Source organism: Calcarisporiella thermophila, assembly GCF_041956535.1.
Source record: "Calcarisporiella thermophila strain CBS 279.70 unplaced genomic scaffold VTP21scaffold_30, whole genome shotgun sequence".
Lineage (NCBI taxonomy): Eukaryota > Fungi > Calcarisporiellomycota > Calcarisporiellomycetes > Calcarisporiellales > Calcarisporiellaceae > Calcarisporiella > Calcarisporiella thermophila.
Genome location: NW_027192220.1, coordinates 185,299 through 207,787, shown reverse-complemented (window position 1 = coordinate 207,787; position 22,489 = coordinate 185,299). Strand labels below are relative to the sequence as shown.

The following is a 22,489-nucleotide window of genomic DNA, read 5'->3' as shown; positions in this document are numbered from 1 at the left end:
TATCTGCTCTTTATTTTCAATAAATTGAACCGACACGAGATGAGCTCACGACGCGTCTACTTTGGCTTGGTCGTCGCGAGGGCATTTCTCGCTCTGCTTCCGGGTTACATCCATCCCGATGAGTTCTTCCAATCGCCAGAGATCGCAGCCGGTAAATGATTTGCCCACTGTCCTAGCAATCGCTCCGTGAGAATCAGTAACCCCCATTCCCCTTGACTTAGGCGATATCTTCGGGTATCAGACGCTGCGGCCATGGGAATTCGATGAAGGCTCTCCATCCCGGAGCATCGTGCCAGTGTAGGGCATCTGTGTTTTCTTCTCGCTTGGTAATGCTCCCTAAGCGCTTGTTTCCCTACTATCTTGAATAGTTATGCAACGACTGGACTTTCATTCTACTTATTGAAGTGCATCGCTGGAGGTTTTGAATCTATTACGGGACTTGGTACGAGCAAGATGCGCCCTTGATTCTTGTCTTCCAAATACTAATTCTGGTCTTCGTCATTAGATATGGTCAATACTTGGACTCTCTTCATTGCTCAGCGAATGGTATGCTTTGTGTTATCTCTACTGATAGGTATTCAATCCGTTTGGCTGGGATGCTTTTTTTTATCTCTCGTGCTTTTTTCTCACCTACGCATCTACTCTCATCCATTATAGACTACTGCCTCTACTCTCTTGCCAGTCGCGAGACCAACCTCGATCCTTATTCCCTTCTTGCTCTTTTTGCAAGCTCATACCCTATCTACACCTTCTTAATGAGGCCCTTCTCGAACTCACTCGAAACGGTGTTGCTTATGCTGGCAGTATACGCTTTATGTAAAGCGACGGCTGAGAGCAAAGTTGTGGGCCGGTGGAGCTTCGTGTTGGGAGCCTTCTTGGTGCTCGGGGTGTTCACGCGCATTACGTTTCTGGGATTTGGGGCACCCGTTGGGGTCGCCTATCTCTTGATTTTCTCCCGTCCTTTCTACAGCCCGCCAAGCGCCGCCCACCTATCCTCCAAGTCCCTTTGGGCTCTGTTCCATTTCATCTCAGGCGTCCTTACTGCCGCCCTTTTCTGTATTGCGGCCGATTCCCTCTATTATCACGGGGTGCACATGGCTCCCCTCAACAACTTACTCTACAATGCTGCGACCGAGAATCTGGAGCAACATGGGTTGCATCCCCGGTACTTGCACATCCTTGTTAATACCCCACTTCTTTTTGGCCCTGGGGCCATACTAGCATTCATCCATTTGGTAAAAGCATTAAGATGGGGCCGGTGGGCCGCGGGTTCGCTGTTCCGAACAGGTAGGCTTAGCCCCTCGTTGCATACTGTCTTTTGATGAAGCATCCTAAATCGCCTCCAGTTCTTTACTATTCAAGCGTGATGGGAACCCTAGTTCTTTCCCTGTTTCCTCACCAGGAGGCGCGTTTTCTCCTCCCTCTTACCCTCAGCATTCCGCTCTCCTCCCTCGCCTCTCCAGTGGTGCACTCGAGAAAGTTCAAGCTCACATGGTTCCTCTTCAATGGGTTATTGCTACTGGTCTATGGCGTGCTTCATCAAGCGGGACTTGTGCCAATGATGGCAACATTACAACGAGAGGCGGTGTTTGTTGGAAATTGCACCCCTTTCAGGGATGGCGAGCTGCTGAAATGTCGCGAGCATGCTTTTCGAAGCAAGCAAGGTATCTTTGTCTTTCTCCCCTTTACAACGTGCCATCTAGCTCATCCTTTTTTGTTATTCTTTCTTTTCTACCTGACCTAAGCTCTTGGCAATGAAACTTTGGAGACTACCGTCATTTTTTGGAAGACGTATATGCCTCCCCTCCATCTCCTTGGCTCTCTCCCACCCTCCTCCAACTCTACGGCTTCACCGGATCACCCGAGAGTGGAGGTGTTAGACGCCGCGGGGATGGAGTGGGAGAGGGTCCGACGACTGCTTGACCAAAGACAAGCATTACCCTCACTTGAAGTTAGTAAACGAGGAGATCTCTTGTTTGCAAGAGGGAGCGATGGGGTGTATCGAAGGTAAATCCCCAGCTTTACGGAGGATCTGGGAGCGCTGCCTAATTCTTCTACCCCTCTTTCTCTAGAACCCTGATAGTAGCGCCTTCGACAGCCCGTGTCGCAGCCCAGGAGCTTCCACACGGCGTCCAGCTCCGGCGAATCACTCGGCAGTTTCCCCATGTCAATTTCGATCAGCTCCCTCAACTTCTTACCGAGGGCATCTATTTGGATTTGTATGTGTTGGAGCGCAACCCAATTTTGTAAATAAAGCCATTTCTGCATCATGTCAACCACTCTCAAGGAGGCGTTCCTCCCGCCGAGACTAGAGCTGTAGCGGAAAGAGATATATTGCAATTAGAAGAATACATTCAGTAGCTAGGAAGTGCCATTGAGGAAGATGAAGGAATGATTCAAGGGGATATGAGGAATTTAAATAAAAAGAACATGGGTAAACAGTCTATATAGGGAGGAGTTGGGGTTTGTGTTTAGAATAAATAAACATGAAGGAATTAAAGAAAAATAAATAGTGTTGTCACAACAGGGTGTGGTCTATATCTACTTGCTCTCTTGTCGATCCTCTATTTCGTGTAAATGCGCGCCCTCTGTTGGCACTTCTTCAGGTTCCTCGGCATTAGTGGTTGCGAGCTCTCGCGGTTCCGGCTCCTCTTGCTCTTGCTGCTTCTCCTGCGCCTGCACTTGGTCTCGCTCCGGCTCTGGCTCTTGTTCTTGATCTTGTACTTGGTCATGCTCCTGAGTTGGCTCATTTTGAAGGGTTTGTTCCCGAGTTGGAGCTTGCCCCTCTTGATTGTGGTCAGCCTCTGTCCCTGGTGAACTCTTCGAGGCGGTTGCTTGTTCGAGTTCTGGGTATGGCTCAGAATTTTTCAGGTTTTCAACTTGACTCCAAGGAGAGCCCTCGAACAGATGGGTTCGGTGTCGTATCCGACTCTGCACCTCCGCCTCGTCCAACGGTGTGGGGGAGCCGGGGCCGGCGCCTAAAGGTCCAAGGAGCATGGGGGTGGTGCTGATACGCTTTGCCTGAAGAGAATTTCTATTGTACATGCCATGGGAGCTGATCCGGCGAGGGGAAATTGCGCTTATGACCCCTGAGTACCGGTTCATGGGGCCCCTATGGATCGTGGGCGGGAGAGGCCGGGGAGCTAAAGAGGTATAGGGTTGAGCGCCATCGAGAGGGGGTTTGGCAGAGAGAGGGGTTGGAGAGGGTGCAAAGGCGGTTGCTTCGTGGGATTCTTGAGCATGGGGTGCCGAGGTTGTCACGGAGGTGGCCTCCTTGCTTCCGGAGAGGGTCCCGATTGGCACAAGATCTTGCGCCGTCTCAGAAGCTTGCGAGAGATGCGGCTGGCCGTGGCTAATTTCCAACGTCGGGGCATGGTCGCCCTGTGCATGGCTTTCAAACGTCGTCATGGCCACATGCTCTCCCCCCGTGGCCGCTGACTTGACACTACTTCCTCGACCATCCCGGCCGGGGACAAGCGAGGAGGAGGAGCCCATCAGGTGTCGGCAGGATGAGGTGGAGCCTACATATTCCACGCTCTCCGCACTCGAGTTCACCCCCGAGTCCGTGCCAAACAAGTAGGGACTTCGTGGTGGCGCGAGGGTGAAGTCGTCCTCGAAAAATTTCGGCGGGGGGAGCCCCTTCTCCTTGGCTTCCCGGATGCGCCGCTCCTTCTCGAAGTCGGCCCAACGTCTCATCACCACTCGCCGGTGGTCCAAGGCCTCGCTCTCTCCTCCATCGTCGCCGTGCGAGGCCTGGGACTTGGGCGACTCTCCCGCCAGCAGGCGCGTCTGACCCCACGAAAAGTCGTCGAAATGCCAGAACGCATACACTGGGAGCACAAAGTTCCAGATCGGCAATGAAACGAGGTAGATCAGCATCCACCCGATATACACCACCTTTCGGGTCGTGATGGCAATCAGGAGGGCCGGCAGGCCAAGGATCAGCGCAAGAAGGATCAGCGCGACATAGGATTCGGGCGTGACGGTGCTGGTGAGCAGCGTGTACACCGTGTAGATGATGAGAACGACCGTGAAGCAGATGGCTGCGGGGAGCACCACGGTGCCGATCAGCTCAAGGAACACGATGAATTGCATCGAGAAGCAGAACGTCCCGCACAGGTCGCGCACGAGCACAAGCTCCATCAAGTTGTGCACCGTCGAGTTGATCCATCGCCTTCGCTGCGAGAGCAGCACCTGGAACTCGTCGGGGACCACCGTCTTGCACACCGCCTGGGGCACAAAAACTATCTTTCGCTTTGGGAACGTGCTCAGCATCAGGGTCGTCAGGTAGCGGTCTTCCCCCAGCAACAGCAGGTTTTTCTTGTGCAGGGTGTCGACCACGTTCTCGGAGTATTTCACCACGATATCCGGGTTGGCCAGCAAGGGGACCCAGCTCTCCCCACAGCCCTTGGGCGCCTTGATACGGTACATGCAAAAGCATCCCGGCAAACAAGTGACCCCGCCGAAGACCGACTCGAACGCCTTGGAAAGGTGGTGCGAGATGTAGTACTCGAAGACCTGGATCATCGTGACCCACGACTGCGTCTTGTTGCTGATCTTTGTTTCCCCACACAGGCCCATGATGGAGGCATCCCGGGCCATGCAGGCCACCATCCGCGAGAGGGAATCCGGGAAAACCTTCGTATCCGCATCCACCTACAAGCACAAGATGAGGAGAGTATTTCGATTAGCATCCAATGCAGAAGAGGGAAGGCAGGAGCCCGATGGAGCGGATGGGGGGGGGTACCATGAGGAGAAGCTCGTACTTGTCGGGGCACACGCCGGAGACGCTCCAAACGGAATTGAACAGCTCGTACTCGAACATCGTCATCCGCTCGTCGAAGATCACCTTCTGCAGCCAACCCATCAGCATGATTTGGCTGTCACGCTTGCCCCTGTTTCCCGGCTTCGATTCGCCTTGCTCCTCGGGCGTCCCGCACTTCTCGATCAGCACCATGGGCACGCGCTGCTGGCGCGAACGACGGACGGTGCGCGGATCGTAGCGGTAGTATCCGGCGTACACTTTGGCCATGTTGTGTCGCTTGGCGCCCTCCGCAATGGCAAGGCACGACTGCGGCTGCACTTGGTCCGCTGGCACGATCAAATCCTGCATCATTTCCAGCACGATCTCGGGGGTTGATTTCGAATTGCCGGCGCCCGTCACTTTCCCGTCCGCGATGACCAGCAGGAGTTTATGGCTGTTGGGGTAATCGGTGGTGGCGAGCGAGTCGAGCGTGGTGCGGATGCCTTCCTCGCCTTCGGAGTAACAGGTGACGAGGCAGATGGTGTGCAGCAAGTGGAAGCCAAAGGGGGCGTAATCGGGGGCCGGCTGAGGCACCACGTAGGGGGACAAGGGGATCGGGCAAGGCACCGGCTTGGTCAGGGTCAGGTTGAAGTGGCTCGAGACGTCGCTGTCCAGGGTGGGGACCAGGTTCGGACTCTGGCCGGGCGTGGTCGTCGCGGAGCTTGCTGTGCTTGATTGGAGATGGGGCGAGTGGGGATAGAGGAAGGAGGATCGCAATCCATTCGCGAGATCCGGACCGCCGCCCTCCCACTTCTCCCCTCCCCCGCCCGCCCTCGACAGGCGGTTGAAGAGCGAGCTCATGGCCCGATGGGTGGGCCTGATGGCCGGGGCTACCTCCTGAATGTTTTTCGCCCAGTTCTCGATCTCCTCCTCCCGCCTCCTTCGCTCCTCCCTGGACCCCTTCTTGAAATTTCCAAGTTTCCACGAGAGGAGCCACCCAAACAGCACCGCCAGCACAAACTTTGACATCACCACGCCCAGCACCACGACGAGGATGAGGTAGAGCACGGCGTCGGAGACCAGGCAGCCAAACGGCCTTGCATCGAGCACGCCCACGCGGATGATATCCACCAAGCAGTTGGCCGCCGACTGTTGCTGCAATTTCGCAACCAGATGCGTCACGTCGCTGCCTCGGAGTTTGTCTGCCTCGACAGGGTCGAGGAGGTACTGGAAGAGCGAGGGCATATCAAAGGTCCCCTGGGGGAGCCAGCGGAGAAGATCAAGGTTCAGCACGTTACTTGGAACACAAAAAAGGATAACCATCATCCACGCGTTAGTGGCAGATAACCAGACAAAGATGGGGTTCTTTCAACCTACTTGTTGTAAACTATCAGATGGGCGCTGGGATTCTGAACGTCTTCCCAGGTATAATACAGTTCTCCGACCGGCTTTAGGCCGCGGTAGGCAGCCCGAGCCTGATTGGATAGATGGCACATTTTGCGCTGCGGATTCGCCAGAGGCTCTGGCTGCTTGGGTTGTTGAGGATCTAGTATGACGCAGGGAAAGTAGTTGGGGACTTGGCCGAGCTCGTTTTGGCCCCAATTCACCCCATTCTTCACCTTCAATAGGCCAAAGCAATGGCGATTCACATTCTGGAATAAAAATGAGATATCTTTAGTTGTTGCGTTAACGGGTAGATAGAGGAGGTTTGGGTTTTGGACGTTATCGATGGGAGGATGTTGAACTTGGCTCAGATCATAGGCATCGCCGTTGATGATCACTTGCGAGGCCTCCAAGCTCCCAGTTCGGATACGGGAAGGATAGCTGCAGAGGGCCTTGGATAAGCCGAAGGAAATGAACCCAACCATTGCACACAGCAGGAATATGATGAAGAGAAGGCCCATCTTCTCGCGCCAAGCACGCTGGGTTTGCAAGTTCTTTTTGCCTAGGTTATGGAACTGGGTGAGTGGGGGGATGGCAACTAGCACAGAGACGGGGGGGGGGGGAGAGGCTAAAAAAAAGGAACTATCCAGGCAACACACTCACCGCAAGCTGCAAGCAAGATAGGGGGCGCGAAAAACGTGATAGCATAGCAAAAGAGGATCCAGCACGAGGAGCACTTGAATTCGACCGAACGCTTGTTCGAATGCCTCTTGCTCCCCGTTCTTTCGCGGAACAGCCCGATTCCATTTCCTCGCGGCCCATTTTGAGCGGCCGAGAGCGGCCGATTCTCGGAATGCATTCGCGTTGGTTGGGAGAGAGGGATGTCGGGGCTGCTTTTAGTTACACGTGTGAGGTAGTGAAAGAGGCGGTTGGAGATATCGACGCGGAGTCGTTCGGGACGTACGAGCGACTTTTTTCGATAGGGCTTACCCTCCTCATCGGTAAGGGAATATTGCAGAGATGGCCGCATATTGGGATGAGGGGATAAGAGCTCGTCGGTCGAGTCCTAATGCGAACAGAATGGCGACAGAGAGAGGGGCGACGGCGACGGGATGAAGTGAGAAAATACACCAGAAAGAGCACGATGACGAAGAGATTAGTGAATTAAGCGGCAGGGCATAATTGACGATCGCGGAGCCGATGGATGAGAAATCAGATTTCTTGGACACCGAACAAACAAGTAAACAAAGGTCGAAAATGATTTTTACACTTCACAATGAAGGTTCTTAGATTTGAGTTTCCCGTACTACCTTTTCCGGGCACGCAAACCGACCTTTTTGCGGAGCTGCAAACCTCTCTTTCTTCGTATCGATATCTTGGCCTCGGCGAAGCGGCGGCTTGAACACAGCCCCCAATATGGCAGCCCCATGTCCAGAACCGGCCAGCAGCTTATGTAGGGTTGCGGCGAGGCCCGCGACAGAGGACGACGCTGTCGCGGCCGGTCGCCCAAGAGCGAGGAAAGGCCACCGCTCTCGGTTTCTATTTTTATCAGCTCTTCATTTGTGAAAAAAGTTGAACCGATTCCCGTTTTGAAGAGCCGATCCCACCTATTGGGCATGTCGATTATGCCGGAGGGGCTTGTCCATTTCAGAAAAGGGGATTGGGCTTTGGCTTGGGGCCGGCTCGCCCCCTCTCTCGGCGGCATCGGATTGAAATTAAAAATACCGGTTGACATGACATAGAGCCGCGTGGCTTATCCTCGATCTTGGGTCCATTTTGCATTAATCATCGAATAAAGCAATGTGACCAGATGCCCGATTGGTACTATGGCCGCTGAGCCGTTGGCCAGCAGCGTGGCCGCATTCGAAACGCCCGCGACGTCGCCAGAGATGGGAGAAAGTTGGCCCGCGCGTTTATCAAATTCCCAGCACATTCCTCCTGTGATGGATTTTCCTCTGCTCTTTTCCGGTCGAGCGGGGCTCCTGCCAAATGGAGAATTTCTAGACTCTGCCTCGCAGAGAGCTGATGGAGCCAGGACCGAAGCGTGGCTTGGCTTTCATATACCTCAAATGGAACGAGGCAAGGGAGGAGAGGTGGAACCTTAAGTTTAACCGCAGGGTCATAAGGGTAGTGCAAGCCCGAAAATTCGAAAGCCCATTTTTCTCACCAGCCCTAGGAACGGCCCCCCAAATCGACTAGCAAGATGGGAGGAAACTCGCTTAAACAGCAGCTGGACGAGGACGGCTATGTGGTGGTGGATGGCCTCATCCCGCCCGAGATGGAGCAGCCCCTCAAGGAGGCTTGCGAGCGTATTATTGCCAAGGCGAGGAATGATGAGTGGAAGCATCGGTGAGCATCGCTCATCCAATGGCATAGATGGCGAATGGCGATTCGCTAATTATCTTTATTGCTATGATACACGAATTTATAGGAGGATTGCTGGTGTGCAGTTCCCGCCCTGGCCGGAGGACGGCCCTGATGTCTGGGGCATCCAGCATGTGATGCATCCAGACTTGGGCGAGCCGATATTCGCGCAATGGTATGGTTCGCCAGCTCTCCTTGGAGCGGTTTGTGACATTTTGGGAGTGAAGGAGGAGGAATTGCAGCTCGAACTTTTTAACTTGTTAATAAATCCTCGAGAGAGCGACTATCAGCTAACTTGGCATAGGGACGCTATCCCCATAGACGCCACTGAAGAAGAAGAAAGAGAGAAGCTGAAGATTCCGCATTACGGAACGCAATGGAACACGGCTCTTTATGGTATTTTTTTTTTTTCATCCGACCGTCTTGACATCAGAGATGGTCTTTGATCCAATGCTTCATGCTTCATAGACGACGATGCTCTCATCGTTGTTCCTGGGTCTCATTTGAGGGTTCGCACCCCTGAAGAGCGTGACACCATGATCTCTGATGGCTATGCTCCTCTGCCCGGCGAAAAGGTCGTGAAGCTCAAAGCTGGGCAGACCGTGTTCTATAACAATAACATCTTGCATCGCGCACGCTACTCGTGCAAACAGCGCCGTGTGACGCTCCATGCGTGCATGGGATGTACCGTGGGAGGAGCGCATCGGGCGCAGAACATTCTGCAGCATGGTTTAAGGTGCGTGTTCTTGGCTCCTCGGAGCTTGATGCCATGCTGATTGAGAGAGGGAAAGAGAGAACTAATTGTAACCTATTTGGCGCTCCCAATGGGGGCCATAGCTGGATGCGAGAGGAGAGATTCCGACAAATGCTCCCAGCCAGCTTGCTTGGTAAATACGCAAACCTGATCCGCCTTGCAGATGCGCAGGGGGATAGCGAGGTGGGATTTTCGCACCCGCGCTGAGGCTATTTTGGTTGCTCCGGAATGTTTGTAGAGGCATTGGCCGCAATAATTCTATTTATTGACTGTGAAGGTTGTGGAGGGAAATAAAGAGAAGTTGGTGGGCAGAATCGGAGAGCCCCCACGGCAATCTGGGCATGTGTGAGAAATTGTTCGGCTGTGGGGCTCATTTTCTGATATGAGAGCGAAACATCGTCGGACGCTAAAGTCTGGGGCATATTTGAAATTTCAGTGGCCAGATCAAAGCTGACGGCTCTCCTCTTTGTTTATAACTGAACCTGGCCCTTTCTTTTTCAGTTCGCCACCCAGTTTGTCCGCTCATTCAAAATATCGCCATCCTTTCCTTCTTTCTCCCCTAAGAGTCCCTTTGGCTCCCCAACGTCCCCCTCCTCCCTTTCGACTTGCGACCAGCCATTGTTTACATTTCGCTTCATGGCTTCCGCGTTAACACCTCCTTATTCGCGTTCTCAATTGGTAAGTGAGGCCTCGCGCGCGTCCATGTTGCGCTGGGTAACAAAGGGGAGTTGTTGGAGAGCTAGAAAATAAAATGGAACAACACAATTCGCCTTTGTTGCTGCTAGCGATTAGATTACACATGGTTTCAATACTAATACTCTTGGTTGTGTTTCGTTCTTCTTTTAATAGTCGCAGGATGAGGATGACGAGGATGATCAGCTTGCAGCTCTCCTACCTCCCTTAAACCATCCATTAAGCCATTACCCTCATAGCGCCGATGGTGATTATGATGAAGATAATGACGATGTAATAGAAGAAGAGGAGGATATATCGCAAGAAATTGGAGAGGGGGCAATGAGACAGGAAAAGAGAACAAAGCAACTACAGCCACAACAACAGCTGCAACAGCAAAGACAACAACTCCAGCAACAACAACGAAAATCACAGCCATCTCGAATGTATAATAGTGCGCGTGAAAAACGTCTAAGCAGCGTGGTAGAGCGCTTGTATGCTGGTGTACCTGTTATATCAAAGGAGGAACTTCGTCGTGCTGCCTCGCATAAATTCATCATCACACCAGACTCTTCACCCGAAATCGAAAAGGGCAGCGTGAATCGAGGGCGAAGGCGAAATACCTTTGCGTCTTCAATCAACCGGCAGCAGCAGCAGCAGCAGCAGCAACAACAACTTACTACTCCTCAGTCACAACAGCAGCAACAGGAACAACCACAACAGCAATATCAGCAATCACAACAGCACCACCAGCACCACCAGCACCATCATCATCACCAGTCGTTGGGGATGGAAAAGTCTGCAAGATTAACAGCCCGAGCTCTGAGGGCAAGTTCATTCTCACCGCAAGAAGAAAAAACCAAAGAAACCTGGGCCGGAAGAAACGAAAACAGGGCGAAAAGTGTTTCCCCGGCCTCTCCCAAACCTTTGGGGATCGATAGTGATGCCTCTCCCCTGACCCACCTTGGTTCCCATAAGCATACTAAAATATCTACTTCGCCCGTGGCTTTGCATCCAAACCACCATTCGCTCTCCCCTCATCCGCCGGCGACTCAGCAACCACCCACGTCGAATGCTCGCGAGCAAACCCTTTGGAATGAGATTGAGGAGATGAAATCCCGAATAATCCGACTGGAAAAGAATCGTCACCGATACACCGCCGATACGCTAGTCTCGTTCTCTGCCACACCACCGAAAATCCAATCCCCACCGCCCCCCCAGGCCCAGCCATCGCACCACTCCCAGAGGCAGCGGTATGACTATTGCGCTGGCGCAGAAACAAGATCGTTCAAGTCGGGCTCTTCGAGTCCTCGGATGTCAGATACATACCGGCCCTCGACTCCGCCATTGCATCAACATCAACGGCTTCTCCACGATGCCCACCAGCTCTTCGGGCGAAGCTTTTATCGTGAAAGTAGCCCGAGTCATTTTGGTGGGAGCCTGTCAAGTCGACGAGGGAGCAACGCGAGCGACGAATCTGCCTTTGTGACACGGAACATCTCCGAGCTTGTGCAGCTCACCCTTGCACTTAACCAGTCCTTCCGCAACGCTTCCTCCGCCTCCGCCATCAGCCCGAGAGAATGGCGCGAAATGCAGAGCAGAAGTGACGAGCAAGTGCGAGTCTTGACTGAACTTCTGTTGCATTTTCCTGCCTTGCTACGAGAAGAGCGTATGCGGAAGAGCCCACTCCATTCTCCGAGCGGCCCCACAAGCGGATATATCGCCAGTGAGGGCAGAGAAAATGGCAGTGGCCTGAGAGATTATAGGCGGATGTCCCTCAGTGGAGTGGGCCGGGATTATGGCGCTGCCTCCCTGAATGGAAGAGAGTTTGGCGGCGTGTCCATTCATGGACGAGAGTATGGGTGCGGTTTGCGTGATCGTGACCTGTTCGCTCTATCGGCGAACGGGCGTGACCATCCTCTTGGAGGCATGAAGGGTCGAAGAAATCTGGCGCGACTGGGAGTCACCGGAGAGAAAGGATACTACTTTTGATGAACCCCATTACCTAACAAATATTGATAGATGCTTAGAATTAATTGTTTGTTGATTTTTTTTTAATTTTTTATTATATTGTTTCGTTCTTTTTCCTTTTTTTTTCATATAGTTGTTTTTTTTCTCCCCTCTGTTTTGTTATTGCGGAATGGTAGTAGTTTTGCTTCTATTTGGTTTAAACTTCTCTAAATGTTTCTCCTTTTATATGATATATAATTTTGACTTTGTACATATATGCTAGTTTTTTTCTTCACCGTTTTGTTTCAATAAATTTGCTTCACCCCTCTATTGCGGCGCAGTTTATAAAGAGGCTCGCTTAGGGAACACTCAAATAGACTCCTCCATTCTTTCACATTGGGCCATTGGTACTATTCATTATGTCGATACCAACACCGGTTGAGATAACCATCAAGGGACTTACTGCACAGGTTCAAGAGCTCAAGGAGATTATCTCGCGTAAGGCTTTTCTCGCTCAGCAATGCATCTGAAAGTATCTCAATTGGATATATGATAGGTTTGGACACCCATCAGCTCCCCTCGAGTAGTCAGCTCAGTGAAGATAAAGTGGTGAAACAGCTGGTCAATGAGAACGAAAAACTCAAATATCGCATTGTACACTTGCTAAAGGCTCTAGACGAGAAGGATCGTGAAATTGAGCGTTTACGAGGACAATAAATGGCGATCTATTCTCGGGGGGGAATCGCTAATTTATTAATAGAAGGCTTTTTTTTTTCTTACTCTCCAATGTATAGCTTTCTTCTTTTATCATAAATATACATTTCATATTCACAAATGCATAGTGCTCATAACCTTACTACCACGGAGAGGGGGTTGCGGCCGGAGTGAGCCTGGATTTGTGACGCGCTTTCATTTGAGGCGCGTAAACAAAATTTACTTCGTACTCGGCCATCGGCCCATTTAGACAAACTTTTTGTCAGAAACATGGACCAAACAGTGTTCGAAACCCTAGGTCAGACGCTGTCATCGGATGTTAATAAACGGATAGCTGCCGAGCTACGGCTGAGAGAACTAGAAAATGTGCCAGGTACTCCAATTGGATGCATCCGTGAAACTGCATCGCACGTTCCTTAACGGATGTTTAAATAGATTATGCTGTCTCGCTCGCCAATCTCGTTGCCAACCCTGGAATCGAAATCGCCCATCGTCAAATATCCTTTTTGTTTCATCCTTAACACTTGCATCTCTTTCACTTCTTATTTCTTTTTTATCCTTAATTCCCGATTTTCCTCCGTTTCTCCACGCTGCAGGGATTGCGTTGAAAAATTACATAGACACTCACTGGACCGCGAAATCGGAGCGGTTTCGCGGGCCCGAACTCCCCTCGGCGCACAAATCAATCGTCCGTCAAACCATCTTTGCCGGGCTTTCTGATGGGGATAGTAGAATTAGAGTCGCAAGCGCGTACGTAGTGTCAAAAATTGCACATAATGATTGGCCAGAGGAGTGGCCGGAACTGGCGGAAAGACTGGTTGAAGGACTACGAGGAAGACCCGAGGAGGTTCATGGAGCGATGCGAGTGCTGAATGGTATAAATGGAGCTGAATATTTTTTACGAGGCAGCAGCTGACTTTTTAATTTTTCAAACGTGATGCAGAGTTCGTCTCAAACGATATGACGGACCAGCAGTTTCCTCGACTTGCACCGCCCATGTGCGCCGAGCTTCACCGTATTGTGGCTTCCCCTACCCAGTACTCGTCTCATACGCGTGCGCGCGCCGTTAGCATTTTCCGACACTGCGTCGACATGGTGTACACACTGAAGGAAACCTATCCCGATGTAACCCAATTCCTTGTGCCCATCATTGATGGCTGGATGGAGGTATTCGTGGGGATCCTGCAACAGCAGCCTGGAGCGTCGAGTGGGAACGGCCAGGGCGAGTGGTACCTGAGAACAGAGATCGTAAGAACTCTGAATCGCCTGCTCAACGAATTTTCAAAAATGATCAGCCCCTATATGATGCGGGTGCTCGAGCCTGTATGGATGGATTTGATGCACCTTCGTGAGCAATTCGTCCTGGAACATGTGCGTTCCGACGGGGAAACGCTGGAGGACGAGGTCGATTCCGACGGGGAAACCGTTGGGTTCGAGCCCCTGATCTACGCAGAGTTTGATTTCCTTGGCTCGGCGGCAAGGAAGAAAGCCGCAGAGCCCCTCTTCCTTGGTGAACAGCGAGATGGGCGACTATTGGGAGAGGTGATTTGGGTGGCGATTTCATACATGCAAATGACCGAGGAACAGTGCGAGACGTGGGCTGCCGATCCGAATCGCTTTGTGGCCGACGAAGACGACGAGACTTTTTCGTTCAATGTTCGCATTGCCGCACAAGATCTACTTCTCAACCTGTTACAGCGCTTCCCTACGGCGCTCTTTGCGGCGCTAGAGCGCTCGGTGCAGCGCCATTTAGACGAGGCCGCCCAGGAGAAACAAAAGGGTCACGGGTGGTGGTGGAAGAGTATTGAGGCCAGCTTATTGGCCATTGGGCGCACCGCAGAAGAGTTGATCGAGGGGCTCGAGGAGGGAAGCGTTGCTTTTGACCTGAAGGGACTCTTTGACCATATTGTGTTGGAGCACATGCGAGCCGAAGGTAATGCACTATAGCGTGCGGTCAATCCCCCCCCTCCTCCCCCTTTCTAACCCCTCTTTTCCGATAGAATTCCCCTTCCTCCAAGGCCGTGCTTTTGTGTTTGCCAGCCAATTTGCCAAAATTCTTCCTGGTGAACTGGCGTCTCAATACGTCGCTGCCGCCGTACACTCTCTCCAGCATTCGTCCTCGGCGCCCGTAAAAGTCTCTGCTTTACGGGCAATCAATAACTTCTGCAAGTACCTCGACCCCCAGTACTTCGTAACCTATCAAGAGCAGATACTCGAGGGCGTGTGCGGACTTGTCCCCCTGACGACGGAGGATTCCCTAATTCTAGTGCTGGAGGCCATGATTGGGGCACTACGGGTGAGCGGAGAGCGGGTGGCTGCCTATGAGCATATCATTGGGCCACTGCTCTTGGACGTGTGGATGAAGCACTCTTCGGGTAAGCACATTGAAGGATTTAAATCTTGAACCATGCTGGTATCCTCATGTAGGCTGTCTCGATATTACTCTTTGGCCTACAGACCACATCATCGCTGGAATCATCAATGAGCTCTTTGAGATTCTCGCATCCCAGCCTACGGTTTACTCGGCACTTCGTGATCGGGCGCTACCTGTCATGGCGGGCATCATTGCTAGCAACGATGCCGAGCCCGGTGTCGTAGCATCCGCCATCGAACTGGTAACCAGCCTTGTCAAGGGAGGGCCTCCGGCACTTCCCGATAACCTAATCCTCAACCTCTTCCCATCGTTGATGCCCCGGTTAATGTCGACAGACGACCGGACCATCCTTCAAAATGGTGAGGAGTGCCTCAAGTATATTGTACAGAAGGGTTTTTCGCAGTTGCTCCAGTGGCACGACGCATCGGGCAGAAGTGGCCTTCACCAGCTGATGGATTTCGTGGCCCGTTTGCTCCATCCTGAGCAATCCGAGTCGGCCGCGCTCTTTGTTGGCGACTTGATTGTAAAGCTGATTCAGAAGGGCGGGGAGCAGCTCACCCCCATCATGCCCCAGCTTCTGAATGCAGTCGTGCAGCGACTGGCCGCGGCCACCACACCCACTTTTGTTCAGAGTTTGATCGGGGTCTTTGCTCATCTCTTGGTGAATGGGCAGCTGGAGACGGTGGTCGCCTTCCTGAGCGAGGTCACGGTGAGGGAACAGAGTGGACTGGAGATTGTGATGCGTCTCTGGTGCGAGAACTTTGAGAACTTCCATGGGTACTACGATATTAAAGTCAAGTAAGTCTTCAATTTTCTTCATATACTTTTTTGGGATTTCCTTCCACTCTTTCTGCTTAATCTGACTTGTCATTTCATGTCCCTCCTTTGTTACCCCCTAGTGCTATTGCGCTCTCGAAGCTTCTTCTTTCTCACGACCCGCGGCTTGCAAATATCCATGTGCAAGGGGATCTAATTGTTCCCCAAGATCCCTCCGCAAACCTCATCAAAACGCGTTCTCGTGCTCGCCAGAACCCCGACCAATACACGGTCATCCCTCTTCCTGCCAAAATCACCAAGCTTCTCGCTGTGGATTTCTTGAGTCACTCAGACTTGGCCCAGCCTGGCTTCTCTGCACGAGGTGGAGCAGACGAGGAAGGAGAGGAAGACGGCGGCGAGTGGGAGGACTTTGATGAGTCTCCATTCGCCCCAGCGGAAGATTTCGCTTACCTTTCCGACCTGCTTGAAACCGGGGAGGCCGAGTTTGGTGACGAGGGCGAGGACGCGGAGGATGACCCGGAGGTGAAGGCCTCTCCCATCTATACCATGGATATCAAGGAGTTCTACGTCGACCTGTTCAAACGCTGCTCGCAGGAGTCTTGGTTCGGCGAGCTCTGCAGTGGCTACCTGTCTTCAGAGGAACGGGAGCGGTTGGCGCGGGCCGTTGGGCAAGTTTGAATGGGCGAAACGTCACGGCAACAGCTCTAGTTGAATGAATCTCTTTGTATTTACTCGTACTAAACCTAATCTTAATCTTGGATTTATTTGTTTGCTTTTATTTCTTCAACATCCCAATTGAAATGCTTTCTATTTTCTATATACGCACGTCCATACACAAAATATATATAGTTTTTTCGCTTCCCACTTTATAAGAGTTGGAATGAATTTATCATACTAGCTGAAAATAGTGGAGCAGAGAAACTGCTCTATTCGCCATTAATTTCTCGATTTTTATGAAGGGCGTTTCTATTTGTACTTGAATATCACTGAGAGCGTTCATGCTTGATTTTTTGAATGTGCCTATCGTGATTATAAAAGAATCCCGGCCAATCATGCATCGCTAATTTCTCTCTTCTTGAGTGTCTTTCACGCTAAATTTTTGACGTATTTGCGTTTTGCTATTTGATCGCATTAAAACTTTCAAACCGAATTGATATGTTTTAAACAATTGTCATGACATCTCTCTCTGAAAGGGAGATTTTGGGAATTCTTATCGTGCTGCACTTGATTCAACTTGAGGACAATGTGGATGACGATACTAACTGGCCTTATCTTACTTTACATATACGTCTCTCGACATTTATCCCCAAGTTCCTTGGTTTCTAAATTCCTTCATTTTCTCAATGATATTCTTTAAACCAAAAACGTGGCTCGAGAGGTGACTTTTTTAAGCGTTATTAAGCATTATTTCGATTTTCTGAAGATTCTGCTAAAACCAAAATTTGGTTTTAGCAGAAGAGACATACTTGATTTAGAAATTATTTCTAAATCAAGTATGTCTGCTCAGGCTTGGAATCTCCCAGTTGGTTTGTGCATTGAGGGTCGGCTTTTCGTTCCTCTCCTCCTCTTCTACCAAACTCCCCCACCTCTCTCCAAACTTTATATGGGCGGAGGGAAGTTGAGAAGCGCATGGGTTGTCGCTCTAACTTCTTCCTCGCCGCGGGAGAACCCGGATGGATCAGTCAGGAGAGGGCGGGGCCTCATAACGTCAGGACAAATGTGGGATGACTAGAAATTTCCAAGCCGAATTCAGCGCTTCTCTGGTCATGGATGCCTTTCATATTTCGATTTGTATACATATATGACCTCATTAAATCCGGGCTCTACGTAATAAAGTCGATAGAACAGTAGGTGACGGCGAGGGATTCTTCACTCTATCGTGAAATGCTATCATGAGTTAGAAAGGGGGCCGCTCTATCTTAGTTTGTGGAATTAAGAATAACTCCAAATTCTCTAACTTGAAAACCGGAGGTTCAAAAGCATCAGCAGCTGTTAATAAATCTTTTAAAAAACTCGATATCTAGAGTGATAAAAATACTTAATTGCATTTTTTAGCTTCTCATCATCATCAAAATTTTATACCAATTTATAGATCTGTTTTTAAATTTATCTTTCTTTCCATTTGTTCCCCAAGGCGGGGCCCATTTCTTGCCAAAAGCTTCACAGAAAAAAAAGGTAGGTTGATTTTAAAGGGCACTACATCTTCTCTTGCTTATAAAGAGTAACTAGATAGTATTGTTCAATTCTTTTCTATTCCCGTGATGGGATTCTTTGTTTACTCAATAGAATGCAAAGATAATGACAGCTTGCCGTTAAGTTCAAGCACACGATCTCGAATTGTTGTACGAGTTGGCTTCATAGGTATAAGATGCTGTTAAAAAATAAAAGCGACACCGTTGCAAATAAAAAATATCTAGATGGAATCGTGGGGAGGATATCGAAGTATTAGGGTCTCTTTGGCACACATCAATATTTATAAAGACATAAATTTCCCATAAATTCAGGGTGCTATTCAATGACATCCTAGTTTTACCAGAAATGCATATGTAATCGGGGTAACGGTTGGAACAGCATATAGTGTAGATGCACCAGTGCTTAATAAATAAATGGGAGTTTCCAAGCTTGATCAGACATACCGCATTTAGATTTTGAAGAATCAGCGTTTCAGAACGCTCTGCAACAATATTAATATTTCCTTGAAAATAGAAATTTTCAAGAATATTTATTCTTGAAACCATTTTTACGCTTCTTTGCTCCACACTTTTGAATTCGTTAAAAATCATATACTAAATCTTACATCTTTGTATTCTTATTGTGACTCACTTTTATGTTCAACATGTTGGCTCTCTCCACATCTATTCCTCGTTTTATTTCCCAGATTAAGTCTCGTTTCTTACTGTCCTCTTCGCAGAAGAATAGTCAGTTGAGCTTGGAGGACTTTTCCTCTTCATCTACCTATAGAGAACAGCTAGACGAAGTAGCAAGATTCTTTTTTGATACACGAGATGGAATGATTTTATTTCATCATTTACTAGAGCACACGGATAACCCATACTACCGTACCCTTCGACAACTTGCACTTCTGCAAGCCGGTGAAAAACCTGAAGCGAGAAAAAAACTGTTTTCTGTAGTCTCTGAGAAGTTTCCCCGGGAATTTCTGAGACGATTGGGCTTTAGGTTTGATAACAACAAACCGCGAACTGCTCGGGAAGTTGAGTTGAAAGCTGTATCGTCTACCTCACATGGTAATGTCTAGTTCGTACATTTTTTTCATATTATTGACCTCTCCTATTTTATTGCATACAGACGATACAAGGCTGAAGGGGAGGCAGCCAAACAAACAAACAGACTTAACTCCCACTTTAGAAACAAAGCGAGCAGTTAAACGCAAGAAAGGTAATAATTCTTTAGAAATTTTTAATTTTTAAACTTTTTGACTTATCGTGAATTCTCGGTTTTATAGTGCCCAAAATCGTTTTGGATTTTCTTGTAGAATCTTCTAGGATTGCAGCAAATAGAACGCTAAAAATAAAAAGAGAGGAAGAGATAGAAGAAGTTGACGAAGGGTATGATAGTGAGAAGTATATCGAGGTTTGGTATTTAGATGATTCAAAATCGAACATCTTTAAAAGATTTAAGATATTTTATCTCAATTATAAAATGTCTAAATCTAAATTTTATACACTTGTGCCCAGCTACTTCAAACAACCATCCAAACAAACGGATATGTGCGAAGTGTGCGTAGAGGGCAAGAAGAACCTTGACAGTTTGCGTCGTCTCCTGCGAAAAGTTTACCATGAATGCACTGGAAGATGTATCGTGGGAGACATGGTGATTTGCGAGAAAGAGTTGAGACCATATCGAGAGACTTGAAGAAAAAGTCTCAGTTTATGTCTCACACTGAAAATTCGTCGAGGAAAGACAGCTGATGTTTGAGGATGTCGCTAAAAATTTAAAGGTGAACGAAAGGCTCCTCATTATCGATTTCAAGGAAAATCTTCGCTTGGGAGGTGGGCCAGTCGAGACGGAGAAAGTGTTCTTTTCGAAAAAGCAGTGCTCTTGTCTGGGAACGGTATTGCTCTTTCCTGATGGGAAGAAAGAACACTTTGATTTCTTCTCGGACATCCTGAGTCATGACGCACTTTACGTCAAAGATTGCCTTGAAGTGCTCTGTTCGAAACTTCCACTTAGTGAAGTCGACAGCCTTGAAATTTGGACGGACTGTGACCATCACTTCACGTGCCAAGAGTTGGCCCAGTATCTACTCAATGAATTTCCGTCCAAATACAGTAAAAAGGTGCGATGGAACTTTTTTGCTGAATACCATGGTAAGAGCTGGGTCGACGGCCATTACGGACTTCTTTCGCGCTGATTCTCTTTGATTGAATCCACGGTCGGAACTAACTCAGTTAAAAACTTGGCCTCTTCATTTGAAGGCCGCTTGAAAGCAACCAACAATGACAGAGCACCAGAGAACCGACTTTCGATAAATTTCTTTCATTATGAAAGAGATCAGAGACCAGAGACCTTCAAGGCTTTGTCGATCAAAAAATTTTCTACTTATTTCTCATTTTCTTGTAGAGATAATTCAATTTGCGCGCAGCTCCTCGTCACGAGACGGATGGGTAATGATAGTGCCGAAAATTCTCATAAAAAAGGACACTAGGGAAACAAAGCGGCCTCCAGCATCGAAAGAAGATAGCAAGAGGGTTCCCGGGGTTAAAAGGTATCTATCTAGGGTTGCGTCGCTTGCGCAAGAGTTGGATATGGATGGATTATGTAAGCGGTTGATGAGGTTGTGATTGTGATTATCTAGATTGGCGTATATGAGTAGGTGGATGAGAGGTAGTAAGAGATAATGCTGGAATGGCCACGGATTTTGATACGACTGCATTGACCAAGGACTCATTTTTTGTAGGGTCGCGTTAAAAAGCGGCCACGATATTTCGAATCAGAGGAGGAAGAAGAGCTAGAAATTCCTTCAAATCATTTTGATATCTTTGGACATGATTATGCCCCTACACTCATTATGTTATGACTATTTTTTTCCTACAGACTCGGGGGCATCTTGGAAGAAGCTTCAGCGTAATTCAAAATGGATAATTCCCGAGGATGACGATAGTGAGGATGAATATCGGCCGGCGGCTGAAGATAATGAGCAAAGTGATGGTAGGCTGTCAAAGTCTTAAAAATATATCTTTTGTTGCTTATTTGTTTTGGATAGAAGATCTTGCAAACCAAGCTGAGAATTTCTCGGACGATAATGAGCCTGCTACGAAAAAGGCTCCAAAGACACATGAAATTCGTACTGCAGGCTATTTCAAGAGCAGCAACTCAGGAGGGGAGGATGCGGTAGGGGATGAAATGGTGGAAGAGATGAAATGTAAAGATCAAAACCCACTTTTTGTCAGAATTCGTTAATATTCCCTACTAATGGCGCCACCGCTAGCCTGGCCACCTGCGCTCAAAATGGCAACCAACAGCCCGTTATTAATATCAGCGGCTGGAGGTAATAGTATCTTTTTTGATGGACGGCTCTATCAATTAACCTAAACTGTAATGTATTAGGGCTCTTCTCCTATCTCAGAATGGTAATACGTTTTCAATCCTACATCAATGGCACTTCAACCATTAATACGTATTTGTCCCCTTTATCACAATACAGCTGAAGTTGGATGCGGAGCTGATATCCCTTGGCAATTTTCACTCCTATGATCCCGTTCGACAGTCGAGCTCGCTGATCCTTGACGGGCAAACACTAGCGAATTTGGAAGTGCTAGAGAATAACTTTGATGGAGGAACGGAGGGAACCTTATTCCGCCTGCTCGACCACTGCATTACTCCCTTAATTTTTGTGCGTAAATTATACAGCAATTCGTATATAGACATGCTCAAATCAAAACGAAAGACGGACAGCACTAAGGAGGAGATTCCAAGTCTGATCAGATATACCGAATTTACAGTAGAAATTGATAAATCCGAGTTCAAGCCATATAATTATCAAATGCTTCGCGGAAGATTGGCGTGCTGGCTTAAAGGATATTTCATCCCCCCTTATTACCAAGAGCTATTGAACAGCCTTGCCCAACTTTTTACAATTAGATGAGATGCTTTCCCATTCACTAGAGCACACCAATAACCCTCACTACCAAATTCTAAACCAATTTGATATTCTACAAGGAAGCGAATAAATTGAGAGGGGAGATATAAAAGTTTTCAGAGGTTTCTCTGGGAATTTCGTTTATATTAAAAATTGCAGGAAACGTCGTGAAGCTTTTAGAAGGCACTTATTTGGGCTAAAATTAAACAAATTTGAACTATATTAAATGAAGGGAGGTGGTTAATATTTGATTTGGACAATATAAAATTTATGTAGAGATATATATAGATATTAAAAAAACTATCCATGATCATATTTTGCTTTTGTTACTTGCGTGGCTGGTCGAGCTTTTAATGCGGGATCCAGATTCAACATCACGGTGTTCAAATGGGGAGATGCTCGCTTAATTGCCTTAGAAGCACATAGAGCACAATAATGTAAGGTAAAACATTCCATTAGCATTATATTGCAGATTTCATAAACATTCAACTGAATTTCTATAGTTCTCAAAGAATGCAATGATACTTACCGGCTAATTAACGGGAATCGATGGCACAATTGATTGCATTATATTCCATTAGCATCCATCCGAAAGACAGCAGCTCTCAAAGAATGCAATGATACTTACGGCCTAATTAACGTAAATCGATGGCACAA

The 22,489-nt window shown here is 48.8% G+C and overlaps 10 protein-coding genes across 10 annotated transcripts; 7 read left to right on the top strand and 3 right to left on the bottom strand.

Moving 5' to 3' along the window:
• Positions 1-39: 39 nt before the first annotated feature.
• Positions 40-2,250, top strand: VTP21DRAFT_7513 (uncharacterized protein; the record flags this gene model as incomplete). The annotated part of the gene is made up of 8 exons (XM_069398263.1): positions 40-151; positions 222-297; positions 369-442; positions 506-574; positions 658-1,287; positions 1,347-1,664; positions 1,746-2,007; positions 2,073-2,250. The coding sequence occupies 8 exons, from the start codon at positions 40-42 to the stop codon at positions 2,248-2,250; spliced, it is 1,719 nt and encodes a 572-aa protein (XP_069246511.1).
• Positions 2,251-2,541: 291 nt separating this feature from the next.
• VTP21DRAFT_7512 (uncharacterized protein) lies at positions 2,542-7,832 on the bottom strand (the record flags this gene model as incomplete). The annotated part of the gene is made up of 5 exons (XM_069398262.1): positions 2,542-4,656; positions 4,748-6,041; positions 6,122-6,689; positions 6,791-7,193; positions 7,461-7,832. The coding sequence occupies 5 exons, from the start codon at positions 7,830-7,832 to the stop codon at positions 2,542-2,544; spliced, it is 4,752 nt and encodes a 1,583-aa protein (XP_069246510.1).
• Positions 7,833-7,880: 48 nt separating this feature from the next.
• On the bottom strand, positions 7,881-8,250 carry VTP21DRAFT_7511 (uncharacterized protein; the record flags this gene model as incomplete). The annotated part of the gene is made up of 2 exons (XM_069398261.1): positions 7,881-8,109; positions 8,192-8,250. 2 exons carry the CDS (start codon positions 8,248-8,250, stop codon positions 7,881-7,883), a joined length of 288 nt encoding a protein of 95 aa, XP_069246509.1.
• An 80-nt stretch (positions 8,251-8,330) lies between these two features.
• On the top strand, positions 8,331-9,452 carry VTP21DRAFT_7510 (uncharacterized protein; the record flags this gene model as incomplete). The annotated part of the gene is made up of 4 exons (XM_069398260.1): positions 8,331-8,476; positions 8,559-8,887; positions 8,960-9,227; positions 9,329-9,452. The coding sequence occupies 4 exons, from the start codon at positions 8,331-8,333 to the stop codon at positions 9,450-9,452; spliced, it is 867 nt and encodes a 288-aa protein (XP_069246508.1).
• A 2-nt stretch (positions 9,453-9,454) lies between these two features.
• VTP21DRAFT_7509 (uncharacterized protein) lies at positions 9,455-9,667 on the bottom strand (the record flags this gene model as incomplete). Its single annotated transcript, XM_069398258.1, has 1 exon — positions 9,455-9,667. One exon carries the CDS (start codon positions 9,665-9,667, stop codon positions 9,455-9,457), a length of 213 nt encoding a protein of 70 aa, XP_069246507.1.
• Positions 9,668-9,881: 214 nt separating this feature from the next.
• On the top strand, positions 9,882-11,909 carry VTP21DRAFT_7508 (uncharacterized protein; the record flags this gene model as incomplete). Its single annotated transcript, XM_069398257.1, has 2 exons — positions 9,882-9,923; positions 10,095-11,909. 2 exons carry the CDS (start codon positions 9,882-9,884, stop codon positions 11,907-11,909), a joined length of 1,857 nt encoding a protein of 618 aa, XP_069246506.1.
• A 377-nt stretch (positions 11,910-12,286) lies between these two features.
• Positions 12,287-12,584, top strand: VTP21DRAFT_7507 (uncharacterized protein; the record flags this gene model as incomplete). The annotated part of the gene is made up of 2 exons (XM_069398256.1): positions 12,287-12,365; positions 12,424-12,584. The coding sequence occupies 2 exons, from the start codon at positions 12,287-12,289 to the stop codon at positions 12,582-12,584; spliced, it is 240 nt and encodes a 79-aa protein (XP_069246505.1).
• A 267-nt stretch (positions 12,585-12,851) lies between these two features.
• VTP21DRAFT_7506 (uncharacterized protein) lies at positions 12,852-16,410 on the top strand (the record flags this gene model as incomplete). The annotated part of the gene is made up of 7 exons (XM_069398255.1): positions 12,852-12,954; positions 13,017-13,078; positions 13,171-13,456; positions 13,525-14,514; positions 14,582-14,956; positions 15,039-15,753; positions 15,855-16,410. The coding sequence occupies 7 exons, from the start codon at positions 12,852-12,854 to the stop codon at positions 16,408-16,410; spliced, it is 3,087 nt and encodes a 1,028-aa protein (XP_069246504.1).
• A 2,158-nt stretch (positions 16,411-18,568) lies between these two features.
• Positions 18,569-20,104, top strand: VTP21DRAFT_7505 (uncharacterized protein; the record flags this gene model as incomplete). The annotated part of the gene is made up of 5 exons (XM_069398254.1): positions 18,569-18,977; positions 19,039-19,128; positions 19,196-19,298; positions 19,428-19,563; positions 19,658-20,104. The coding sequence occupies 5 exons, from the start codon at positions 18,569-18,571 to the stop codon at positions 20,102-20,104; spliced, it is 1,185 nt and encodes a 394-aa protein (XP_069246503.1).
• A 634-nt stretch (positions 20,105-20,738) lies between these two features.
• Positions 20,739-21,838, top strand: VTP21DRAFT_7504 (uncharacterized protein; the record flags this gene model as incomplete). The annotated part of the gene is made up of 5 exons (XM_069398253.1): positions 20,739-20,901; positions 20,957-21,115; positions 21,182-21,241; positions 21,301-21,323; positions 21,398-21,838. The coding sequence occupies 5 exons, from the start codon at positions 20,739-20,741 to the stop codon at positions 21,836-21,838; spliced, it is 846 nt and encodes a 281-aa protein (XP_069246502.1).
• Between the last annotated feature and the right edge of the window lie 651 nt (positions 21,839-22,489).